Genomic DNA, 16,336 nt, shown 5'->3' with positions numbered 1-16,336 from the left:
CCAACAATCTTCACATTCCTTACTGCTTTCTTGAATGTTGCAGAGCATTTAAGAGGGCTGGACATTTGGTAAAAAGGTGGACTTTGTCTTGGCTTTTTGGAACAACCAATCAGAAAAAAACAGACGTCCGTGTCACACAAGCAGCACCTGGGAGTTTCCCACAGTCCCACCGTTGTCAGTCCTCCAGCCACATTCTAACCCCACACAGATCCTCTTAAAATGGCTTTGCAGGCCGTCGGCTTTCTGCTGCTGTCCTACCTGATGTTGTCAGCAGCCATGTACTTTCAGCTCGGAGAGCAGGAAGAAAAATGCATCATTGAAGAGATCCCTGAGGACACACTGGTAAAAGGTGAGTTGATGGAGCAATCCTTCAGGTCGTCGTTTCCGTGACCACCTGCAACAATGAATGCAGAGTGAGATTACAGGTAAAGCCGTTTTGTAATTCCGTAGGATTCTAATCTTCCACCAATACAAATTTTTAACCATTTACGTCAATATGCATCTGATAGAATTACCGGAAACTTTATATCTGATTTAAATCAATTTTTTTCCTCAGTGAAATTAGCTTATTGTTTTGTGAGCGCTCCAGACTGTGTGCCTAACACCTTGTTTCTGTGCGTGTCTCACCTTTAGGTCACTTCTTGCTGCAGCCTTGGAACCCGAACATGCCTAGCCACTCCCCTCACCTGGGCGTCACGGTGACAGTCAAAGACCAAAACCAGAGGGTACTGAAAGCTTCTGCTAGCAGTTCTGTCAGAGAGATCACACAGACATATCAAGCTCTGGTTCCTGTTGAGACAGCTGACTATGTATGAGAACTGGAAGGGGGGATTGTGGCATCACCATAGAAAATGGCTTACTGCAATTAAAAATAGAGTCAATTCAGTCACCATTTTTTTAAAATATGGACGCAGCCATATCAGTGAAAAGCTTTAGCAGAAGTAGATGTATTTCGCCCATGTGGGGTACTCTGTGCCATTTTTGTTTCATTTTTTGTCAACACAAAAAATAAACTTTTACATTATTGTAAACATTTTAAGATGAATTTATATTCTTACTTTGATCAGAAAAGCCTCACTTCCACTGAGAGGGGGATGGACAAGTTAATTCTAGTGAGTGTTTCCACTCAGTTACAGTGAGTCTCGCTTTTCTGGGCGCATGCGCGGTGTAGCCCGCTAGCGTGTCATTGTACTATTGTAGTGCGACAGCTAGAAAACCCACAACAATGGAGGTCATCCAGCAGCTCATCTTCTTCTTGCTTTAATTTTTGCACATCATGTATAAAAGGAGTTTAATGTTGTTTGAAATAAGATTGCAGGCGGCCAAGACTAAAACCGCCGTAAAGAGGAAAACGGCATCGCTAGCTTAGCGCTATACTGGTGCTTTCTAATGTCGACATCCCTTTCTCCAAATCAACAGGTGGCTACACCAACCCCGCCCTCAAGAGGTACGGGTCGCAACTGTTTAATGACTCCATTTTACAATGGAAATACTCAAAACTGGACCGGAATGCTGAGTGGAAAGGAGGCTTAAGTGTCATAAAATATTTTAGCAGAAGTTGAAGCATTTTGCTCATGCATGGTTCAAAATGGGTAGCTGTTCCAGATTGGGTAGCGACAGTTAAAAATTGGTCTAAATTGGTTTAGGTCATTGTTTCTATGGTAAGTATTTTCACCAATCAAGAGTGACCTTGCTGGTAGGTCATGGCCCTACCACTTGAAAGCGAACTCTGGAGAATCTGTCAAACGTTTCAAACTTTCAACGCGAGTCCACCTACTAATATTGAGGCATCTGATTGGTCAGCTTATACCTTGAACAGCTTAAATTGATCAAATATTATGAAAAAAAAGTAGAATTATCAAGAACATGTTTTAAAAAAAGGTATCAGAGTAAGACTGGTTATTCTGACCAACAGAATGACTGAGTAATAGCCGTTATCTCTCTATAGAAGTCTATGGGATTTTGGCTTCTTGGAACCAGCGGGAACTTCCTGTTTGGAATGCTAAGGGGCGGGATCACTCAGTACAGTTCTCATATACAGTCAGTGTTTGGGATTCATTCTTTAGTAATGAAATATTGCACAAACTTAACCCCATTTTTAAATTTCAGATTCAAGGCAAATAAGTAGTACTAAACAGTTTTGTTAAATATATATTTGTCTGTCCTCTGTCTTAGGTTGTGATGTCCAAGCGTTACGGAAAATCAGGAAAATTTACCTTCACAGCTCAGATCTCTGGTCAGCACTACCTCTGTTTTCAAACCAACTCCACCAGATTCTCTGTTTTTGCAGCAGAAAAGATGGTAAGACCTGAAGGCACACATTAACGACATCTAAAAAAAACAAAAAAAATGCAGTTTGCTATTTTTAGAGGCATCCTACTAATAATTTAATGCTTTCACAAATTTCCTTTGGTTATATATTTAAAGAAGCTGCATCTGGACGTACAGATGGGAGAACACATCATTGACCCCAGCGCTCAAGTGACCAAGGACAACTTGGAAGTTCTCGAGGAGAGTCTCATGCACATGAGGGAACAGATGACGCACATCACCAGGCAGCAGGAGTACCAGAGGGTAGAAGAAGTTTGATTTCAAGAGAGGGTGTTATGGTGGCCCTGAAGGGCACATCACAGCAACAAATCAGCCAATTCGGAAAACAAAAATAGCTTCAAGAAATCGAAATGAAATGTTTAAAAAAATAAAACACAATAAGAGACCAAAAAAGGTAGCCGTACATCACAGACTGAATGATTTTGATTTTTTTATGTTTGAGTTATTTTCAAATGATTCTGAAATGTCCACATACTAATACAAGTTTTATGATTAGTACAGAGCACATCCAGTATAATTTACAATTGACATGATGGTTAAACGTCAGCATCTAATCAGCAATGTCCCATAAGTACCTACCTATTGTGGTTTCCATAAAAAAAGAAGAAAATTATGAGAAACAAAATTAATTTTCAGAAATCAAAATAAAATGTTAAACTAAGAAAATTGCATAGTTGAAGATTACATTGTACTTTACTTTTGTTTCCTTTCAGTTATTTGGAATTGCATTTCTGAAATTTTGCTTTGATTTTTTTTTTAAGTAAGGAATTTTTTTTGTAAATATTATTTATTTTGCTTCTGTAATTGTTTTCATGATCTTTAAAAGTTTCAGCATTGGTTGATATTTTTGGTCATTTACACTTGGATGGATGATGATGTCCCACTTTGTTTTGACTGTAGCAGTGAAAAAAAGAAAATACTATTTAGGACAACTTAATGTTTCTAACCTGTTTTCTTGAAACATTGGATTTGCTGTTTTACTGAATATTTAACTATTTTTGCCTTTTTTTACACTCTGGGCATCATTCAGGAGAAGGAGGAGCTGTTCCGGCTGATCAGTGAGGACACCAACAGCAAGGTGCTGTGGTGGGCCGTGGTCCAGGCCTCGCTGCTGCTCTGTGTGGGTTTCTGGCAGATGAAGCGACTCAAAGACTTTTTCATCTCCAAGAAGCTGGTGTGAGGACCAGCTCTGCACCTGTATGCTCTGTACCATGAAATAAAAATGTTTGATCTGGAAGTGCAGGTTTTGAAGCTGGTTTGACCCTCTAAAGCTTTTGGGATTGGGCGGTAGACAAATGCAGCTGGTGGGCTGTGAGGTACGGTGGCTCGGAAATGCACATCAAACCAACAAATAACTTGATGAAAAAACAAACAAACAAAAATGTAAACAAATAAAACAATATTTAAAAAAGCAAAAACTAAAACGTAAAAAACAAGCAAACAATAAAATAGAACATTTCTGAAAACAAAACTGACAAAATGAAATGTTGGACAAATGATAATAATATCCAGTATCGCGTCATGTCAAATAACCTTGGATTAAAGTGATGGACAAACATCATCATCCTATCAGAGATGTCCCACAGTTTTGTTATTGTTTTATTTTTCTACAATTTCATGTTGTTTTCAGGAAATTGGTGCTGTTTTACCTGAAGTTTTTTAAAAATTTTATTTTATATTTTTGTGTCTGGAATTTCGTTTTACTTTCTTAAATATTAGAGTGATTTTTATTTTTATTTTTTATTATCATTATGATCTGTCTTTTATGCGATTTATACTTCAGGGCCACCGTAGTGTGGGGATGCAGTTGCCATGACAACCTCTCATTTGCTACAGTTCAGCGTGACATTATTTAAGTTTAGCCCATATTAAGTCTATGGTTTAGCCTTTATAGGGACAACTACTTTGTTCATAAATCAGGCAGATTTTCCGACACCCTTATCGTAAAATAAATCCACCTCAAGACTGAAACATAATATTTTATTTCTTATTAATATTTCTAAGGAATGCCTGTGGGGTCAAATGGACGCATTGAGGTAAGAAGACTTTGCTGGATTGACTCATTAATGACGCAGTTTAGCTACTTTGGCTAAGCTAACAATGAGGGAAACCCCGCCTTTTAAGAGCTAATAAAAGTTTACAAATGTGTTCTTTTAGGCATTTAAGCGTTTTTACCTAGATAGGGGAAACTAAAACACAAAATATTTGTACAATGGACTGAAGTGTAACATTATATTTGAACAAAAAACCCAACTTTTTTCGTGTTTGATAATAGTGCCGCGTGCCAAATTAGCATAATATTTCCTCAAACGCTATTTCTACGCAACGAGGACTTTTATCTAATTTTTCTTAACTTTTCAGCTGTACTATATACAACATTTTCAGCTAAACTGAAATGTGGACTGATTAAAGGTAGATTTGACGCCACCTGGTTTTCCTCGCAGGTCTTGAGATGTCTTTTTGGGTCTACTGCAACTCCTGCTTCCTGTCCGCCGGCGCTGACCGTCAGCTGGCGGTCACCACCTGCGGTCACGTCATCTGCAGTGTCTGCTACCAGAAAGGTGCACAAACTAACACTGTTACCTGATAGAACAGAGGCGCCTGTTGGACATGAAGAGTCATTACACTCAAAATGACATTTAAAAGGAACTGCACCTTCAAAAGAGAAAATGAAGAGGATGTTGATTTTCACCCTTCCATAAACACGTATTGGATTTCATTCAATTCACTTATAACTAAGGATACAAAAACATTCATGCTGTACGCAAGGCTTTTCTTGACCAAATCATAACTTAAGCACGGCAGTGGAATGTGAATGGTATGGGCTCCCAGACCCAAAGTCTCACCTTTATTCATATTTTTGTGACTATTAAACTATTTATTAATAAAACTGTAGCTTATAAATATTTAATATTATCAAAATTCAGAAATCAATGTTTCTATTATATTGCTTTTGATAGTGGCACATACAAGTACTTTCAAAATAAAATGCATCCAGGCCCAATCCGAATTCTTCCCTTCTCCTCTATTTGAAGTCTACAACCTGTGGCTCTGGAGCCTCGTCTGGTTCTTTTATCTCTTTATTATGGCTCTTTACGCTGAAAAAAGTGAAACATTGGATCAATTAGCAACATTTCTGTAATTTGTCACATTTAAAATTTATTTTTTTCATCAAATTAACATTTTTGGTTGATGGTTTACTCAACTCAAAAATGTAACTAACCAATATTTTTAAATGTATCAAATTACAGAGCTTTTGTTAACTGATCTAAAGTTTCAATATTTACAGTGTAGCTTTAAAGAAAAATGCTAATGATTAAAATAAATAATCAATTCAAGTTTTGCCGTTTCAGTTTTGGTTTTTAATATGTCAATCCACAAAACAAAATGAAGACTGTCATAGAAATTCTGTAGAAATACTATTTAAATTACCCTAAAGTGGTTAAAGTTTCAAACAAATGCTCTTCAAAACTATTAAAATGATTCAGAATCATGTGTTTTGTACCTCATATCTTTAAAAATTAGAATAAAAAGCTTTTTATTTTTCATCCTTTGATTTTCATTTTAATAATTTCATACTACCATGCCTCAATGTTGCTTTTATTTGACAGTAAAAGGAGAACAATGATGCATCAACATCATCTTTAATAATCTTGAATTTTACTTTGAAGTTACTCCGCTGCAGCGGGAGAACCTTAATTGATACGGGGTGTGTTTTATTTTGAAAGGAATTTGTGCTGCTGTCAAAAGTAAAAGAAATAAAAATGTTTATAGTAACATATAGACAATATTGTAATTCAAAACTGTATTGCAACATTTTAAAGCTACTTTAAAATCATTTTTAATGGCCACAAAAAACATAAATATTGCGTTTTTTCTGAACAACAATGTGGGACTTTTCGGCTCTCGCTGGATTTCATTCTGTAAGAAAATGGACCAAATGGCTCTTTTAGTGTGGAGGTTGCAGACCCCTGAGCTAGTTGAAGCTGGGAATCAGCCAACCTGGAATCCAGTCGATGTGATGAGACTGGATGTGTGAAAACACACATCAGTTTTTATTATTCTGAAGCTGGAAAGGGTTATGAAAGTATCTCTAAAACCCTTGGTGTCGTACAAGACAGACCATCTATGCAGAAATCCAATACTTTTTAGAATAAACACTAACATTTTATTTATTTATTTATTTTTAGGCAAACAAGGTAACTGTTCAATATGCAGCAGCCAGTGCCAAATTTCCCCCCTTTCTGACAAAGTAAGTCTGGTGAAATTTGGGACTGTCTTTGTGTTTGATCAAGTTTCTAAACCAACTCCAGCTTAGAGGTCGCTGTAAAAATGACGCCACTTGTGTTTGTTGCAGAGCAGCTCAGAAGTGAAGGCTTTGTTCTCGGACATCAACGCCGTGACGACTAAACACTTGACGGAGATCAGCAAAGTTTGTTGCAGCTGCACAGCAGGAACACCTGCGATTAGCTGGAGATTTGAAAAGACTCCAATGTTCAGATTGTTTTAAAGGTTGTTCCTCTTTTGCTTTAGGTGATATCGTTCCAGTCAAGACATCAAAGGAAGCTGCTGACTCACTACAAGAAAAGAGTAAGAAGCTTTTTCCTCCTTTGAAACATGTCATCTGGGTTAAACTTGAATGTTTTTTGTTATTTTTATGGGAAAAAAGATGACTTTAGTACTGAAAAGGACCAGCCTGACGGAGGCTTTACTATGGCTTTAATTTCAGAATGAAAAACTGGAAGAAACGTTAGTGAAAATGAAGCAAGAAATGCAGCACATGACAAAGTGAGATCAAACCAAATCATCATCTCATTTGACATTGTTTCTAAACTGCATTAAAACAAACTTTTTTTTTTGTTTTTTTTTTGTTAAAGAAAGCTGAATGAACAAAGTGCCTACATTGCTAAGATGGAAAACTCCTTTCAGCATCAAAGGTACAGCTCCAGCTTTTCTCTCTCCGAAGTATCAGCTTCATACCGGTGCATCAGAGTTATCTCAGTAGAATAGTTTTAAAGCTTTAGATTAGACTGTTTTCAGTTATTTGGCAGCACTGATAACTCAGAAATTTTTTCACCTCTCACTAGATGTCACTATTGACACACGAATTCTGGGACTGCTGTGAACTTATAGCAAAAAGTTTCATTTGTAAACTTAAAAGGTTTCTAAAGATGGTTTAAACTAAGAGTAGACTCCATTTTTGACTTGATTATGTTTATCCTCTACAAATATTGAGCCAAAATACATTTTAAGACATTCATAAAGATTAATGTCAAAAGTTGAAATACCCTTAATATAAGTTTTTGCCGCTTCAGTGTTTAAAAATAAAACCAGAATTAAAGATAAATATGAATTTTGTTTATTAATTTTTTCATGAAAGATAACACTTGCTTAATATTTTGAAAGTGCTTAGATTAGTTCAGTTTCCTGCTGTTTTTTTTATCAAGAACTTCTTAAAAAAAGGTAGTTTTAAAGTTTTACAGAAAATCTAACTCTCACACTAAAACAAAGTTTTCAGAAGTTCTGCTTTTCATGTCAGAAACAGAGATGTTTGTATATTTACAGCTGCAAAAGCTCCTTTCATTTCTTTCACAGCACCATGGCGCCGCCGCCTGTGTCACAGAAGAGCCGCGCCCCCTACCCTGCACAAGGGCACAAACCGGGTGAACCGCCTCATAGTTTAATACCACAAGTTCTATTCTGATGCATCGATTCAGAAATAATTAAATGATTATTCGTTATAGTATATTCCAGTATCTTGTGTGTTTTACTGTGAACAGGTAAGTATTTGTTGAGTGTTTGTTTCTGATAAAAAGTTTAGCACTTTATAAAAAGACAAATACCTAAGAAAACATTTTAAACAGCAGTTTTTTTTCCAATTCCGAAGATAAAAGACACTATTTGTAGTTGATTTTGATTCTATTTTACTGCTTCATAATTATATCCAGTGGAATGGGGGGCGGGGGGATTAAATATTCTTTAATAATGTTTGTGTTAACCCTTCAACACCGGAGCTCCAATGTTTATGTTCTTCTATGTACTGTAACTTTTCAACTGTTAACACAATCAATGTAATTCCAGTAGATTCTGAAAGAAAAAAGCGGCTCGTGCGGCCTTCTTTTATTCTTTCTCTGACTTTATATTTTAGACTTTTCACAGCAACAATTATGCATCTTTTAAAAATTCTTTAAATATTTTCCAATCATTTATTATTAGTCCACATTTATGCTCTAATACATAATCCATGCTGCTCCTGAAACCAGAACCTGATTCATTCTCACATAAAACACAATGTTTGAAACCAGCCCCACAGAATTATTTAAAGTTCCATTTCCAGCTATATTTTTTATGTTGTAAAATCGTTCCCAGTGGTCTTTTAATTTTGTGCAGTTTTTAGCTCTGTTTTTAGCTCAGTTTTAGCCTCTAAGTTGTTGGCGCTGAACTTAGCTTCAGCTAATTTCCCATAAACCCTTTGTTTACACGCTCTCCTGCTAGGCTATAGCCCCTCACAAGCCCAAGCTAGCATTAGCGTAGCAAAAAATGGCAAACAAGACAATGAAAAAAACAAATGGCCATAGAGCTCTGAGCAAGATTCAAATTCAAATTCAAATTCAACTTTATTTATATAGCGCTTTTCCTGCTTTCAAGCATCTCAAAGTGCTTTCCACAGTAACATGAATAACAGAAAGACAGAAAGTAAAAAATAATAAATCATAATAAATAATAAATCATAATAAAATAAAATTAAAAACAAATACAAATAAAATAAATAAATAAATAAATAAAAACACATTAAAAATCCAGCAACATGCACATCCCGCAAGTAAAATATCCAATAAAAACATGTGGGCATATAAGAACTAGGTAAAAGCTATACTAAAAAGATGAGTTTTGAGCTTTTTCTTAAAAACCTCCACAGTGGATAAAGCCCTCACATCCTCAGGTAGGCTGTTCCACAGGCGAGGTCCACAGTGCTGAAATGTGGCCTCGCCATGGGTTTTTGTTCTAACTTTTGGGACCACCAGCAGACCTGCACCTGAGGACCTGAGGGTTCTGGGAGGGTCATAAACTAAAAGTAAATCTGATAAAAATGAAGGTCCAATACCATGTAAGGCCTTGTAAACCAAAGATGCCAGCTCAGACAAGAAAAGCAAAGATGGTAAGTCATAATTGGAGTGGAGAATTGAGACTTTGCCCCCCCCATAACAGTTGCTGGGTCACGCTTTATAGGGTCATTGGTATCTCTAAATTGCCCTGAGGTGTGCGGGAGTGTGAGTATGGCGTTGCAACAGATCCATGACCTATTCAAGGTGTTCCCCGCCTTCACCCAACCGTCGCTGGATTGGGTCCAGCAACACTGAGACCCCAAAAGAGATACAGCAGGTTCTGAATATGGATGAATGAATTGTTATATATACTGTCTAACTCAGGGGTGTAAGCCAAAATCCAAAACACACCTTGGCTTGTGGGCCGAACAGGATAAATATTTATTGAACACTCTAAAACTACATTTTTAAAACTTTAAAAACAGAACTTTTTAACATAATTATGAACTAAATATATAGCATTACCTGCAATAATGCTAGTGTGAATGCTGTAAGCTGAAATTGGCCGCTGAAGATGCTAGTGCTGATAGCTGAAGATGCTGAGATTGATAGCTAAAAATGCTGAAGCTGACAGATGAAAACGCTGAAGCTGATAGCTGAAATGACTGAAGCTGATAGCTAAAAACGTTGATGCTGATAGCTGAAAAGACTGAAGCTGATAGCTAAAAACGCTGAAGCTGATAGCTGAAAAAGTTGAAGCTGATTGCCAGCTAAAGTATTATCTGAATGCCAAATTAGCCTGAAAAACAAACAAAAAAGCTTATGTTAGCTAAAAAGGCTAGCATGTAGCTGAAAAATAGTTAAACTTCATCAAAATAGCCTAAAAAAATGAAAGAAGTCAAAATTAGCCAGAACAGCTAGTGTGTACATATTAGCCTAACTTCAAAACAGCCTAAAAACTTTTAAAGAGCCTAAATAATCTAAAATAGCTAGCATGTAGCTGAAATGTTAACTTAACTCCAAAATAACCTAAAAAACAGAAAAAAGCCTAAATTAGCCAAAACAGCTAGAAACCACACCATCCGAGGAAAACTGAGTTTTAACTGTGAGGAGAAGAATTTTGCTTTCAACATGCACCTTTTTATGTTTACAAGTTTTATGCTTCATTAAAATATTTTATTAAGGATAAATTGAGATTTTTTTCCCTTTAGTCCTTTAAAATAAAAAAATCAGCAGGCACATTTGGTTTCAACCTTTTTTATTGGAAGTAGAGTTTTATCTTTAGCATCCTAAGCACGATTTGGTGTTTTCACTACCACTCTAGAGTAAATATAAATTTGTTTCTGCATCTCACTGGATTTTAGCCCTGCAGATTCCATACAACTCGCCAGCACCCCTCCTGCGACAATTCTCAGCAACTAGCAGGTAAGTACTGTCCCTCATCTTATTTTTGTCATTTACCCTCCTCATCCTTGTCCTGTCTTTATGAGCAGTTACCATGATGTGATTCCTATTTCCTTTACTACAAATCCCTACTCTCTCTACACTGACACTATACTACAGATCTCAAAGGAAAAGAAAAAAAAGATATTTCACAGTGAAAAATAACATTTTAGGTCATGTCTTCTGTTAAGAATTCCAGTTAAGTTTCCCATCCACTGCTGCAGGCCTATTTTATGATTCCAAATGTTGTTTTATGTTAGTTAGAGTAGATCAGGTAAAACCTGCAGGCTACGCTGCAGAGTGAGTTACAGTATGACCACATAAAAAAGGAAACTGACAGTTTTTTTATTGATAAACTGTCAGTTTAAGTCTGAAGGGCCACACTCTGAATCACAGGGTTTTCTCCTTATATAACCCACATTAGAATACAACTTCTGCATGCATAAACAAAACTGATTTCCCATAAGGCAATAAAAACACTTGTTGCAAAAAATTTGTAGAGACAATAAGGAGAGGGACATCTACAGCGTTCATACGGTTCAATCCAACAGAAACTAATCAGGTGTTTTTTTTTTCACAGCAATGAAAACACAGAAGTGGATGAAATGAGTCTGTTCAGGAAAGTGAGTGGAAGTGCTTCACATCTTATTGATATTTGCTACCAGGTTTTATCTCATGAGGAAGGAGAGTGTTAAGATTAAGGTTTATATTTCATTTATTTCACCTTTTTTGTGTTTCAGCCCAACTCTGTTTCCAGAATGTCAGTTAACAAGCCGCCCCAGGATGGACGGATGGGTATGAGACCCGCTCTGTCAACCACAAACATGACCAAGAAGTGTTGTATATCCTACTCTCTGCAGCTTCACACTCATTATTTGATTTACTCCAAAATGAAATTTACTGAATGTTTTAGAAATTTCGTCAGCATGGGGATTCTATATTTTAAGATGATGAGCCTTTTACCACTGACAGTATACGAGAACTGGATTGAATGAGTGTGATGTCACCCATAGAGAATGACTTACTTCCTGCTACAACAGACTGAAGTCAATTCAGTTGCCTTTTTTTGGACGCCTCCATGTTGGAGCCAGATAATAGGTGTGCTTGAGATCACTTGTGCCTCGCCTGGATTGTCGGTGGGACCAGGAAGCTGCAGGCAGGGGCGGGGAAAGGCACCTGAGATGAAGGCGAATGCTGAGGTGCAGCGAGACTGAACAAGAACAGGAAGTCGGGGTTGTCCTTAACATTCAGTTGAATTTTAATATGCCTCTCCCCTTTAGTATAATCTCTACTATTATGCATTTTATATTAAAATGTAAACAACAGCTGAAAAATAGCTTAATTTAATGTCCACTGTCCCAGAGAAATAAATCAAATTTAAATTAAATTTTAAAGGCAACAAAAACACACACAACCACAGATAATTTGAAATCTTGTTTATTTTTACATCAGTGATTGGCTACTTTCCAGAAAGAGTTACAAAATACACAGATTTCCTTCATTTAGCACCAGTTATTTCCGATCAGCATCATGTCGAACTTCACGAACTGTCAGGACACCGTTTCCCACAATGCATTGCTTTGTAGTAAGCAAGGCAGCTTGCAGTCAGTGCAGTGCCAGATTTCCAGCTGCACTTGCCTGGTTAGGAGCCTTGAATCTGTCCCTTTCTCCCAATATTTTTGTGATAATTGACATGTGATGTCAGAGCAAAAACTACCCAACATGCACCGCAATCCAGGCGATCTGTGCAGCGCTGCGTCCGCCTGCATGATCTCAAGCACACCTAGTGTTAGCAAGCAAGTCAACATTTCTATGGCAACCACTCTAGCCAAACAGAAGTGAGCTTGTTGAAAGCCAATCAAATGTTGGACGTGGGACCACATACTTTTATTGAGGCATCTGAAAAAAATACAATTACAAAAAAAAAGATGTTCAAGAACTGCAGTAATTATTTATTTCTCAATAGAAGTCTATGGGTTTTTGGCACCTTGGAGCCAGGGGATACTTCCTGTTTGCAAAGTGAGGGGGGAGTGTTCACTCAGTCCAGTTCTCTTATACTGTTAATTATTATTACACATGTGGCTGGGTTTCCTGTCTCCGTTCTTTAGCTGCAGTCTATGTTTAAGCTCTAATTTTAGCCATAAAAAAACATATATATTTAATTTCTATGACTTTACCTACAAGAATCATCCTGTTTTTAAGTCATTTTTGAATAGTACACATTCAGATAAAGAAGGGACTCAAAATTCCATTTTATTTTACTAAACCAAACTCATAGTGCAAAAACAGCATGCTTGAAATCTCCCACTGCTTTCATAAAATACACAGAAAGAAAAACCACCAGATAATCACTGAATGTGATTCATGATATTGATAGTACAGTTTTCTGCACAGAAACACACAGCCATGTCCCAGAACAATGTTAAGGAGGTTAGATGTGAGTTATTAGGAATCAATCACTACAGTGAGATAAAACATTCAAGGCCCGATGTCATGGCGAGTTCAACAGAAGGTCAGCCTGAGAAGCGAAACACTTTCATCAAAGTCAACAAGTTCTCATTTAATCAATGCATGTTAGTGTTTGAGAATGTGCAGACAGACAAACAGCTGCACTGAAACAGATTGTTTTAATCAGAAGGAAAAAAAAATACATTTTAAAAAAGTTTGATGTTTTTGTTTGTTTTGATCTCTTTAAAATCTTCAAAATAAAACAGTACTTTCATGATCAAATGATTTGGTTCAAAGGGTTTTATCAAATGCTGAAAGCTAAAATAAAAATGTATCTAACTCTTTGTAAGCGCTTTATATCTTACTAATTTTGTTTATGATACGTTACAAGATGAAACGTTATGTCTGTGTGATCTTTACCTGTGTCAAACGTTAACAGTGGATTCATCTGATGTTTTTACTCAGGCGCCATCTCCAGCAGACTGTCCAGCCAAAACATGCTGGGCTCCCACAGCAGCCAATCACCCTCAGTCAGGTGACAAACTCTTTTTATATCCTTCTTTAAGGCACAGGACTGATTACATTTACATGCTAGCTAATGCTTCCATCGTGTTTCAAAGACATGGCTTTACATAGAAAAAAAATACCTTTCATGCAGTTCAGCTGGAACTCAATGATGGTGAGGAAAAAAATGGTTTTCTTTGGAATATTTTAGCAGGAGTCTGTGGTGCCAACCATTGACTATATATAAAAACTGGACAGAGTGACCCGGGTGCTCCAAACAGGAAGTACCTGCTGGCTCCAAGAAGTCAAGACCTCATAAACTTCTATAGAGAAATAAACAACTTTTACTCAGTCATTCTATTTGCCAGAATAACCATTCTTGTTCTGGAAAATTCTAATTTTTTCATATTTTTTTTGTTTAGTGCAAACTATTCGAGTTATAAACTGGCCAATTAGATGCATTAATAAAAATATGTGGTCAGAGCGTTCAAAGCGTTTGACAGATTCCTCAAAGCCCACGTTCAAGTAGTAGGGGTGTTTGGACTTCCAATAAGCTCACTCCTGAGTGGAGAGAGTGGTTACCGTAGAAATGTTGACTGAGACTGACTCTCACCAGTCACTGCTTACTGACAATTTCTGGTTCCAGCATCGTATCATGAAAAAAATTACGACAGAAGTGACATTATTTGGTTGGAACCGGAAGTTTTCATATCCAGTCAATGGATGGTGTCAAACATCTTCTGACACTGAGGATCTGTTCAGAAGGTGCAGAGAGACACAAACACAACACAAATGTTGTTGCAACACATGGAAAAACCATCAATGAAAATGATTTTAGGACATCTTTAGGCTTTGTAAATGTATACAATTCACTCGTTTTCTAGAGAAGGCTTTATACTAATTGTCCCAGATAAGAAATTGCTCACAAATTTGATAGGTATTTTTTTGTAGAAGTCAGCATTTATTTTCTTGTTAATGTCAGTGTCGGCCATATTTCTAACAGATTTCCTCTCTCAGTCGCTTTCAGGGAGCCCCTTTAACCCCAGAGCTGACATTCAACCTCAGCTCTAAATGGGAGTCTCCCATCTTCAAGTCCTCGTCCTCCTTCAGAGGCTCCATGTCGTCTCTCGTCTCTCCGTCTCCCTGAACAACACTCAGTAACTGTCGAGAGGTTTACAGATGTTTGAGTTTTATAAAAAAGTTACTACTTAGTTTTTGTGTTTGTCCTAATCTATCTTTACTGTTGGACTCCAAAAATGTACCGCGATGTGCTGTTTATTAATGTCTTGTACCAGTCTGCATATATTCTGAGAACAATTATTTCTAATTAAATAATTATTTCATGGAAAAAGATCAAGTTCTTTCTAAAGTTTGCTTTCTAAAATCCAGCAAAAGTCCTCCAGTAACCCACAGAAACCTACAGGCTTTGAAACACAAAGCTCTACAAGTTGTTAGCTAAAGGCCCAACCTGATGTGTTCGGACCTGCCAACCCGAGCGCCTCTCGAATGGTGAGCAGGTATTCTGACTTCAAAGTGCTCTGCCACAATCGATCACAATACAGAACACACAGGGACTCTCACTCCTTATGAGTTGAGTCATTGTAGAGTTGGAAATGTATATCAACACACTTCGGTTTAGCTTCTGAGAGTTTAATGCTTGACTTTGCTAATCCTTTTTTTACAAGAGGTCTCACAGCAGCACACAGTTAATCAAAAGTTATGTGTGTCACAAGGAATCTTTGGATCCTCAGCTCCTCAGTAAGATCACCAGCCACGATTTCCTAAAATAACTTTTTCTGTAGCAGATCCCCTGAATGAGGCGCCGACTTCTTCTTTGATAGTGCTGTGGCAGGAATTTGAATGCATCTGCTGTAAATCAGAGTATTGTTTGCTGTGTTTTTGAATGACTTATTCGGTGAGTTGATTTGTGTTTTTTCGCATAATTAGGATTCAATGAAAACATTGTGATTGCAAAGTTGTGTTTTTTCGACATTTCTAAAATTTGCTCATATATGTAATGAAAACACTCTGGGTCTTTAAGGAAGGTAGAAAAGCTATCTAAGTATACGGCATTTGCCATCGACATCAAGTTTTTGTTTTTTGTGGATTTTATTGTGCAGCGCCTTATTTGACTTTGGTCATGTATGGCCATATACGTGAATAACAATCACTCGCCTCTGGCTCGTCTCGCGCCCCTAACTGTCCTCCAATTCCATCTGGATGATAGTTCGGATTTGGGCCCAAACCTCCCAAAAACCTGGTTTAAAACTCTAGGAGACTTGTCTACCCGAGCAGAAGCCTTTAGACTGGAACCCTTTGACCGTCCGCATGGTTGATTCAAATGATTCTATGTAATGCTTCTGAAGACATTCCTATTCAGACAAGCTTATAGTTAATCTTAAAGCCACCAGTTTTTTTTTTTTTTTAATTACATTTTACTTATTTTGTTTCATTTATTAATTCTATCCATTCAGTTTTGTTTCCCTTTTGGGGTCACAATGTTGTTACAGTCTATTTTGGCTGCTGGTGGTACTCCCCGACAGGTCAGGACAATTTATTAATTA

The 16,336-nt window shown here is 37.1% G+C and overlaps 2 protein-coding genes and 1 long non-coding RNA gene across 5 annotated transcripts in view; 2 read left to right on the top strand and 1 right to left on the bottom strand.

The window, feature by feature from the left end:
- Positions 1-4,882, bottom strand: part of LOC112153733 — a 91,633-nt gene extending 86,751 nt beyond the window's left edge. For both annotated transcript variants that reach the window (XR_002920531.2, XR_002920533.1), the window contains exons 1-4: positions 4,760-4,882; positions 2,217-2,308; positions 628-750; positions 259-394 (exon numbers count right to left, since the gene is read on the bottom strand). This is a non-coding gene — a long non-coding RNA (uncharacterized LOC112153733). The remainder of the gene's footprint in view (positions 1-258; positions 395-627; positions 751-2,216; positions 2,309-4,759) is intronic.
- On the top strand, positions 161-3,569 carry si:ch211-255i20.3 (transmembrane emp24 domain-containing protein 11). Its single transcript, XM_024284110.2, has 5 exons — positions 161-349; positions 634-725; positions 2,176-2,301; positions 2,428-2,574; positions 3,362-3,569. The coding sequence occupies exons 1-5, from the start codon at positions 220-222 to the stop codon at positions 3,509-3,511; spliced, it is 645 nt and encodes a 214-aa protein (XP_024139878.1). The 5' UTR covers positions 161-219; the 3' UTR covers positions 3,512-3,569.
- Positions 3,824-14,983, top strand: LOC112153731 (probable E3 SUMO-protein ligase RNF212). 2 transcript variants are annotated; one of them, XM_024284107.2, is made up of 13 exons: positions 3,824-4,367; positions 4,776-4,892; positions 6,522-6,583; positions 6,694-6,763; positions 6,865-6,921; positions 7,061-7,119; positions 7,209-7,268; positions 7,927-7,994; positions 10,742-10,802; positions 11,401-11,443; positions 11,561-11,615; positions 13,734-13,803; positions 14,790-14,983. In XM_024284107.2, the coding sequence occupies exons 1-13, from the start codon at positions 4,338-4,340 to the stop codon at positions 14,917-14,919; spliced, it is 882 nt and encodes a 293-aa protein (XP_024139875.1). In that variant the 5' UTR covers positions 3,824-4,337; the 3' UTR covers positions 14,920-14,983. The 2 variants fall into 2 exon arrangements, with proteins under 2 accessions (XP_024139875.1, XP_024139876.1); XM_024284108.2 differs by having other exon boundaries at positions 3,830-4,367; positions 6,689-6,763.
- The last annotated feature ends 1,353 nt before the right edge of the window (positions 14,984-16,336 follow it).

The sequence above is a fragment of the Oryzias melastigma genome, linkage group LG10 (genome assembly GCF_002922805.2).
Source record: "Oryzias melastigma strain HK-1 linkage group LG10, ASM292280v2, whole genome shotgun sequence".
Classification (NCBI taxonomy): Eukaryota; Metazoa; Chordata; class Actinopteri; order Beloniformes; family Adrianichthyidae; genus Oryzias; species Oryzias melastigma.
Note: the sequence above shows the minus strand (reverse complement) of the source record. Positions and strands in the feature narration are given on the sequence as shown.

Bases quoted from the DNA above. Each gene is read 5' to 3' on its own strand.
- LOC112153731 (XM_024284107.2), top strand. From the start codon at position 4,338: ATGCCTGTGGGGTCAAATGGACGCATTGAG. The intron at 4,368-4,775 runs GTAAGAAGACTT...TTTTCCTCGCAG, and splicing joins GGTCAAATGGACGCATTGAG to GTCTTGAGATGTCTTTTTGG. The intron at 11,616-13,733 runs GTATGAGACCCG...GTTTTTACTCAG, and splicing joins GCCCCAGGATGGACGGATGG to GCGCCATCTCCAGCAGACTG.
- si:ch211-255i20.3 (XM_024284110.2), top strand. From the start codon at position 220: ATGGCTTTGCAGGCCGTCGGCTTTCTGCTGCTGTCCTACCTGATGTTG. The intron at 350-633 runs GTGAGTTGATGG...TCTCACCTTTAG, and splicing joins TGAGGACACACTGGTAAAAG to GTCACTTCTTGCTGCAGCCT. The intron at 726-2,175 runs GTACTGAAAGCT...CCTCTGTCTTAG, and splicing joins TCAAAGACCAAAACCAGAGG to GTTGTGATGTCCAAGCGTTA.